Source organism: Chrysochloris asiatica, unplaced genomic scaffold (assembly GCF_000296735.1).
Source record: "Chrysochloris asiatica unplaced genomic scaffold, ChrAsi1.0 scaffold00140, whole genome shotgun sequence".
NCBI classification, from domain to species: Eukaryota; Metazoa; Chordata; class Mammalia; order Afrosoricida; family Chrysochloridae; genus Chrysochloris; species Chrysochloris asiatica.
Genome location: NW_006408658.1, coordinates 5,608,890 through 5,618,319, shown reverse-complemented (window position 1 = coordinate 5,618,319; position 9,430 = coordinate 5,608,890). Strand labels below are relative to the sequence as shown.

Genomic DNA, 9,430 nt, shown 5'->3' with positions numbered 1-9,430 from the left:
ACTGCACACTCTGAAACTAAACGCCCTCTTGAAAACTTGTAAGCCAGTGACTTCATGCTTTTATAGCCCAACCCGCTATTTTAGGTAGCCAATGTCTAATTTGCCTGGCCCTATCAACCCTGTATACTGAAGGGGCAGGCTTGATCTTTGATGTGAAGACTCCTTCCTTCTCAGCTACTACATCCATAACTACAGGTTAAATTCATCAGTAAGTTACATTTCTTCCTTTATCAAATTTCTTTATCTTCCTCTCGTTGAGCTCTGGTCATCAGGATATTGAAGCTAGGTTGAATCTGTAAGTTTGGGCATTCTTGTACATCTCACCCCCACTTCATAGATCAGCAGGACACTTCATTGTCAGCTCTAGTCCTGTAGTTAGTTTTATAAAGTAAAATAGGCAGGGAACTGGACATTGTAGTACAAAATCCATACCCTGATTCATCCTCTTCACTTTCTGAGTTGGGGTCTTCATTGTACAGAAAGCTAGTGATCAAGAGACTAGACTCCAGTATTTCTCTCAGATTCTTATCCCTCTAGATCAGGTAAGTCCCAGGGAATGCATGTACTTCCCCAGTGAGAGCCTTTTCCTGCCATCATTAAACATCTATATGTGCCATAGATGCAGAACAGTCACCTGGGTTGAGTTCCGGACTTAAGAATGTGTAGAAGTCTCTCTCTGATCTGCTTGGTGCGGACAGCATATACAACTGGATTGAGGATAGGTGGAATGAGGAGATAAAAGTTAGCCAGAAGGATATGGATGTGGGGAGGCACATGATGGCCAAACCGATGGGTAAGAGAGGAAACAGCAATGGGGATATAGAAGACTAGGATGGCACAAATGTGAGAACCACATGTTCCCAGGGTTTTAAGCCTTGCTTCAGGGGTTGCCAGACCCATTACAGCCCTGAAAATCATGACATAAGACACAGTGATGGCTAATGAATCCAGTATCAATACCAAGAAGCCAATTCCCATTCCATACAAATTGTTGACTGTTGTGTCACCACATGCCAAGGTAACTACGGCCATGTGCTCACAATAGGAATGGGCAATTACTGGAGTCCTATAAAGGGGCAGCCTTAGGCGGATCATCAGGGGCAGGGGTCCAATGTAGAATACTCCCCGGAGGAGGGCAGCCAGCCCCAAATAGCCCACTAGTTTATGGGTAAGTACTGAGGTATGATGTAGTGGGTCACAGATGGCCACATAGCGATCAAAAGCCATGGCAAGGAAGATGCCTGACTCAACAGTGGCGAAACAATGGATGAAGAACATCTGGGTCAAGCAGGCATTAAGGCCAATATTGCAGGCACCAAACCAGAAGATGGCCAGCAGTTTGGGCATGGTAGAGGTTGACAGGACCAAGTCAATGATGGCCAACAGGCATAGAAAGAAGTACATGGGCTGGTGGAGGCTGCGTTCCATCCTTACTACTGCCAAGATGGTCACATTGCCTACCACAGCCATCAGGTACATAGAGCCAAAGGGGATGGAGAGCCAGATGTACAAGGACTCCAGGCCTGGGATGCCAATTAACCAGAAAGTATCAGGCACCAAGCAAGCATTATTAGAGGCAAACATGTTTGGGGAAGGCGGTGTATCCAGTAGATAGGAGCTCTTAGCTTTAGTTTCCACCCTTTGTGAGATACTCCTTGGAAACTGTAGACTAGCTTCTCACTTCTATTCTGGGCAACTGGTGGAACCTATAAAAAAGAAGATTTCTGAATACCAGTTGGAAATTCAATATATTAAATATTTTTAAAAGAAACTATACTGATATCACTCCTTATTAAATGTAGAAATAGGCATGTTTATTATTTCTACTTGTGAAATTGTCTTACTACACTGTAGAAGTCCCCTAAAATGTGCCTTCATTGATTGAGCCAATTTGCTTTGGGGAACTTTCCCTAAAGAAAATGGGAAATACATAAAAGTCCTATGTACAATGATAAAATGCAAATTCTATAATGTGCTTATTCCTGTATTGGCATAGACTTCTTTTATCCTGGGACCAATAGCAATAGTAATCACATTGATGGAAAAAAAAACACTGATTAGCTATTTTCAATTACTGATTTTTATACCAATAAAAATTTTGAATTGATATATGTTAAAAAGATATTGTTTCAATTCTAGTACACTCATTCAATCGATTACAACTACCATCTTGATATAATTTTTATAGATACATATTTAACAGGAATAATGTCTACATTATATTAGCTAAGTGAAGAGATGGCAGAGGGCAGATTAAGTGCTATATTTCCATTAAAATATATATGTATGTGGCACACAGACATAACTCTTAAGTAGAAGAAGTCTGGAAAAATTTTCACCAAACTATGACTTGTTGATTTGGGGTTGTTGTTGTTAGGTGCCATTGAGTCTGTATAGACTCATAGCGACCTTTTGCACAGCAGAACGAAACACTGCCCGATTCTGGGCCAACCTCACTACTGTTGCCATTCTTGAGTCCATCGATGCTGCCACTTGGCCAATCCATCTTGCTGGGGGTCTTCCTTTTTGTCTCTGACCCTCCACCTTACCAAACATGATACCCTTCTCCAGCGACTGGTCCCTCCTGACAATATGTCCAAAGTATGAGAGACAAAGTTTGGTCATCTTGGCCTCCAAGGAGCACTCTGGCTGCACTTCTTCCAAAATGGATCTATTGGTTCTTTTGGCAGCCCATGGCACTTTCAATAGGTGTCATTACTGGTGTTTTTAGGTTTTCTTTCTTTCTTTTTTTGTACATGTTTACTTTTCCTTTTAGAAATGACCAAGGCTTATAAATAATAAAACACAATAAAAAAACAAAAGGAGATAATTTGCCAAGGAAAATGTTAAAGCCATAAAAACCAATCTCATTGCCATCAAGCTGACTTCAACTCATATTGATCCTGTAGGACAAAGAACAGCCCTATAGGGTTTCCAGAAGTCCTGGTGTGGTGCTGTGACTTAATGCACTAGACCACAAGGTAGGTTTGAACTGCAAAGTTGGAACTGACTCAACAACACTTAACAACAACACTAGCAATAGGATTTCCAAGTTTGTAAATATTTACAGAAGCCAACTGCCACATCTTTTTCCTGTGCAGAGGCTGTGGGTTAGAACTTTCAGTTAGCAGCTGAACGCAACTACAGCACCACCAGTGCTCCTCAAATATCATGTTTAGTTGGTGTTGGTAAGTGTGGGGGTGGTGGTAGTGGCCACGTGCCATGGAGTTGATTCTGACTCATAGTGACCCTGTATAGGGTTTTCAAGGCTATAAATCTTTATGGGAACAGAAAGCTTCAGCTTTCTCCTTTGAAACAGGTGGTAGTTTTGAACTGCTGACCTTGAGGCTAGGAGCCCCATTTGTAACTACTATGCTACCAGAGCCCCTTAAGTATTGCGTTGAAGAAGTACAATTTTCCCTTTCTCTAATGATTTGCCAAGATTGCCAAATGTCTTCAAAGATGATCACATGGGACATAGGTGCAGATGTCTCAAGGAAAAGGATCTTTAAGGTCACCCAGATTTCATGAATAAACAGAATGAAGAAGAATGAATGAAGTTCCTTAAGCAAAGTTTATTCTAAGGAAAAACTACTAAGCTGTTTTGCTGAGAATTTGAGAATCACCTATAGCTTGAATTAAGTCATAAAAGTGATACCAAATCTTTCTGGCATTTTGCCCATTATCTGGTAAGAGGAATTCAAAAGAAGGGTATGCTATAAAACAGTAAAAAAAGATCAAGATCTTATTAATCACACGATCTTCTTATTAACCACATCCTTCTTGCTTTCTAGTCTTTAAAGAGATGGAGAAGATTGGGAGGGGAGGTGGAGGTAGGGTGGGTCAGCACCTTCTTGCCCTTCTGCCTTTCAGATACCTCCAACTAAATATCTAGTGATGACTCCTATGGCTTCACTCCCTCAGTGCTCCAAATCTAAAAGCACATGGCTTGATTCAGGCCCTTCCCTGTCTCATTGCTGCCTTCTTGATTTTTCCCATATGGTGCTGGGCAGAGTCAGCAAGTCTCAGAAATTCCAGACTTGCCATAGTGAATTTCTTCACTCAGTCATGTTTTTGCTTCCCCACCTCCTGGGTTTTTACCAGGGCAAATTTCCTTAAAGGCCCATTCTAGATTGCTCCTCTTTCAGAAGGCTTTCTGTGGTGTCTCTAGTCTATTTCACAGTGGACAGGCAAGCAGGGGAGACAACATAATTGCAAAATCCCCCCAAATTGTCTTTAAAAGAGCACATTTCAGTTTGTTTTTGGTCTAAATGATAAAGAGTAATTATATTTACATAGTATATAATTATAAGAGATGTCCCAATAGAGTCTTTGAAGGTCCCCAATTGAGGCTTTAGCACACAGTTTTTATGAGTTTGCTGACTTCTTGGTCAGGCATTGACTATATATTGAAAAGAAATGAACATTTTGTAAGCTTTTACAATGTTTTTTTAAAATTTTATTTTTTATTTTTTTTAACTTTAACCACACATCAACTCTTCAGCAATTGTATTAATTGGATACGTTACTGTGCAAATAACAACTGTGGAGTTAGTTCTTCAGGCATCAAATATAAAGTATATTGAATTTATCAGATAAGATGGCAAAGAGATGAGAGGTTTTGGGATGCAGCATGACACAGCAATTCAGGGCACTAACTCTGTAATCAAACAAATCAAGATTTCCTACTCCAGGTTTTTCTCTTACTCTTTTTGATGAAGATCTGTTTGGGCAAATAGCTTTACCTCTTGATATCTCTCTGTCTTTTTCATATGTAAAATGAGAATACCTACTGCAGAGTACTACTGTAAAGAACACATGATAGAAATTGAAGCTCTTCTCACTTGACAGCTACTTTCCTTTCCTGAAATTTTGGTGTTAAATATGAGGATTAGACCAAAAGTGTGCATCCTACAAATAGTTTCCTAACACTCATATTTGTTACACGGACATCTTTGTATGCCGTTGTTGATAAGTGCCATTGAATTGGTTCCGACCTATAGCAACCCTGTATAGGGTTTCTGAGGAGCATCTGGTAAGCACCTGGTGAGCTTGAACCACCAATATTGTTCAAATTGACTTAGCAGTACATCACATTAACCCACAACACCCCAAGAATTATAGGGGTGGAATAGTGTTTTAAGGAGAACACTGGTCAATACATAATTTTATCATAGATCAGGAAGGATGTCTAAAACATTCTGAAGCATTAACAGATCACAATCCAAAAGCAGAAAAAGATTTAATTATTGAATATTGGCATAAATCAAGGTAATGGCTATTCCATCCAAAAATCCTTTTTTACCCAGGTAGCTGATGTTGATACGTGTTAGACCCAGTTCAGTCATTTAAATTGTAATTAAGTTATGAATTGGAGCACACATATAAAAATACTCTCTACCAAGCTGACACTACACATGGTTTGAACTCCAGAGAAATATTTTCTGCACTAACCCGCTAAAGGAGATCCTTACCTGAATACTGATGACATGCCCATGTATATACTGTGAGAGACATTCTGAAGGTGGGTTTGAGGCACCAGGAGTCAAATAAACATGGATACAGATACAGACAAGACATACAGGTTTTCATATACTAACTAACAGCAGCATTTCCAGCTCTGTGACTTTAGACAACGTACTGTCTTTGATTTAGTATCTTGATCAGTCTGTGAATAGGAGGAGTAATAGCTACTTTAAGGTTGTTTCATGCATTAAGTAAATTCTATATTAATATGTGAGTCTTGGTGTAGCCCTATGGGTAAATGTGCTGGACTTCAAAGTCGGTAGAACCACAAGGTTGGCAGTTCAAGCTCACCAGTCACTCCTCAGAAACCCTATATAGGGTGGCTATGAGCTCAGAACCGAATCGACAGCACTTAACAACAACAAACATTAATACATGTATGTGTACACAGAAAACTGAATGTTAAAATGCCTGATGTCTGGAAAAAGCATGGTATCCTCTCCTCACCTGTATTGTATCTCCTTTTGAACAACAGTCACACAGTGCTCTTTCTATACCACCCTGGTAGTTCTATACTGGGGCTGGCTATAACCAACTCCAGAGACCTGCTGATGGTGTCGGAGTCAGGTCAGGAGGGAAGTTTGCTTAATTATGAAGCAAAAAATTAAAAGGTCCAATCAGTCTAGAATAGTTTGATGTGTGATGGAGCTACTAGGCATATGAGCTTTAGGGTTTCTCTTCTTTGTCTCAGGACACATTATAACTCATACTGAACTTATTCCTTATATTTTTGACTAGATCTCTGAAGACAAGCCCTAGGTGGACCAAAAGAAAAATGTAGCTTCTGAAATCTGAAGACTACTTCCAGTGATTTTGGGCCTCTCTCTGGAATGTACTTACCCACTGGGTTGCTGTCTACAGAGGTCTGTTGTTGTTGTTGTTGTTGTTAAGTGCCATTGAGTTGATTCTGACCCATAGCGACCGTGTATAGGGTTTCCAAGAAGCAGCTGGTGAGCTTGAACCACCGATCTTGCAGTTCAAACTGACTTTGCAGTCTGACTCATTAGCCCACAGCACCACACCAGGACTCCTCCACAAAGGTCTAGGCTCTGTTAATTATAGCGGTCAACTCTTTGTTCAGAGGCTCAGACAAATTCAGCTCACAGTCAAAGGAAAGCTGTGACTTTGGTCTATTCACCAGTTTCTCCTACACCCTATCTTTATTCAGGTCCTGAAAATAGCCACTTATTTCCCAAGGGTTGTGCAAAGAAACCTACCCACTTTCCTCTGGACATTTATTGACCCCCTGGGAGTAGCCTTTACTCTCTATCTCACTCTACCTCTCAGGACTAGAACACAAATTTTCATTCCTACTCCCATATGGGGCTCTTGACTGACCCAGGTTTCTGTCTATCCTCCTCTGGGCTTGAGGCTCTCAATGGCTCTAAGGAGACTATGAGGTTAGAGTTCAAAAAAAGGAAGGGAAAAAAAATCAGTTATGTGTATGACCAATATAGATAGTTTGTGTGCGTGTGCCACTTTTTCTAATGTACATATCTTACAACTTAATATAAAATTTAAGCTATACAAAGAAGGTGAAGAAGATAAATACTTAAATATGACCTTTATCAACATTGTAATTTTTCATTCTGCTTCTGCTTTTTTTTCTACTTATGTTTGCTTAAAAATAATTATTTATAATAATAAATTGTAGTAGCTGTTTGTCTGTTTCTATGGTTTTCTTTATCTAAACATGACAGAGTAATGGGAAGCCTAATTTAAATTTTTCTTCACAGGAAAGTAGCACAGGTGTATTTTTCAATACCCAATTGTCTTAGTTATTTAATGCTGCTGAAACACAAATGTCACAAATAAATGATTTTAACAACCAGAAATTTATTCTCTTACCGTGTAGGAGGTCCAAAGTCTAGACGAAGGCTTTCTTTTTTTCAGCTCTGGAGAAAGGTCCTTGTTTCTTCTCAGCATCTGTAGGCCCAATATTCCTTGGAAATCTCCATACATGTTGGCATCTATCATTTCTTGGCTTTAGGAGCTTCACATTTCAGGAACCCCATATACAAAGGATGTACTCCACCCTTAGCTCTTCTATCTTGGTGGTAGTAGGTCATTCTGAGCTTTGCTCACTTCTCTCTCTTTTTATGTCTCAAAAGAGATTGATTTAAGATACAACCTAATCCTGTAGATTGCATCTGGCCTTATTAATATCCTAGAAGTGAGGATTTACAACACATACGTTAATCACATCAGAACAGTGCTGATCACATTAGATCATATCATGTGGGTGATTGCGTCATGTGAGATAGGATCATGGAGGTGATACATACATATTAACCAATGAGATCCTGGCCAAGTCAAGTTCATACAAACTCGTAACTATCCCACCAACCTTAAATAGAATCCCAGATTGAGAGCAATCAACCATTTTGTAGGCTCAGTAATTCTATTGTCAAATTGCTTTCTAAATGCAGTTTTCCAGTTTGTTTTAACCAAGCAGTTGGTGAGTTCATTTGAAAAATTTCCCTGCAACAATTTAAAAAATACCCATTGTGTGAACTGGCAAAAACAACATCCTATTTTCATCCTTGATTCTTAAAGAATATAAATACTGTTCTGTATTTGAACATTTTATGACCAATTGCATTTATTTATTTATTGACTGAATTTATCTAACATTATATTTTGGTAGCAGTTATTTGGAGTATTTTGTTGTGGTCAAGTACCGTTGAGTTGATTCTGACTCACAGTGACCCTGTATAGGATTTCTGAGGAGTCACTGGTGAGTTTGAACCATCACCCTTGTGGTTCAAACCTAGCTTGTGGTCAAGTGCTTACCCTACAGCGCCGAAATGTTGCCAAACCAAAACAAGGGCTTGCCGCCTGTCACTGTAGTCAATCACAGAGACGAGGAGAAATCCAATCAAACTTTATTAACAGAAAGCCAGCAGTCTGGAGGACGGGCAATTGATTTTCAAGACCGTATACTATGAAGAGCAGTCACGTTATATAGGGTAAGATACATTTGGATTTTAACAGAAAGTCAGCATTTTTTGGGAAAGGAAACAATAAATCAATAAACTTCCTCAAGCATTATACCTTTAGGGTCTCAGCTGCTTAATTCCTGAGATAACTGTCTGGGTGGGTTTAAGCACATCCTAGTCTCCTTGTCCACCACTCATCTGTCAGCTTGTCATACTGTGGTGGCTTGTGAGTTGCTGTGATTCTGGAAGCTATGCCATGGGTATTTTAAATACCAGCAGAGTCACCCATGGTGGACACATTTCAGATGAGCTTCCAGATGAAGACAGACTAGGAAGATGGAGTGACAAACTACTTGTGAGTCTTTAGTCACTGAAAACCTTATGAATAGCAGAGAAAACACTATCAGATATAGTGCTGGAAAATGAGCCCCTCAGGTTGAAAGGCACTCAAAATAAGACTGGGGAAGAGCTGCCTTCTCAAAGTAGAGTTGACTGTGATGACGTGAATGGAGTAAAACCCGTGTGAGTAAAGCCCATGCAACCTTCATTTGCTGATGGGGCACAACTCAAAATAAAGAGAAACAAATGTAAACATCCATTAATAATCAGAACATGGAATGTACAAAGTATGAATCTAGGAAAATTGGAAATTGTCAAAAGTGAAATGGAACACATAAACATCGATATGGTAGACATTAGTGAGCTGAAATGGACTGGTATTGGCCATTTTGAATCTGACACCACATGGTTTATTATGCTGGGAATGACAAATTGAAGAGGAATGGTGTTGCATTCATTGTCAAAAATAACATCCAGATCAGTCATGAGGTACAATGCTGTCTGTGATAGGATAATATCCATGCACCTACACGAAGCCCAGTTAATACCACTATTATTCAAATTTATGCACCAACCACTAAAGCCAGTGAGGATGAAATAGAAGAATTCTACCAACTTCTTCAATC

The 9,430-nt window shown here is 39.5% G+C and overlaps 1 protein-coding gene across 1 annotated transcript; it reads right to left on the bottom strand.

Moving 5' to 3' along the window:
- Positions 1–630: 630 nt before the first annotated feature.
- Positions 631–1,584, bottom strand: LOC102828847 (olfactory receptor 52M1-like). The gene has a single exon (XM_006870371.1). It carries the CDS (start codon positions 1,582–1,584, stop codon positions 631–633), a length of 954 nt encoding a protein of 317 aa, XP_006870433.1.
- Between the last annotated feature and the right edge of the window lie 7,846 nt (positions 1,585–9,430).

Bases quoted from the DNA above. Each gene is read 5' to 3' on its own strand.
- LOC102828847 (XM_006870371.1), bottom strand. From the start codon at position 1,584: ATGTTTGCCTCTAATAATGCTTGCTTGGTGCCTGATACTTTCTGGTTA.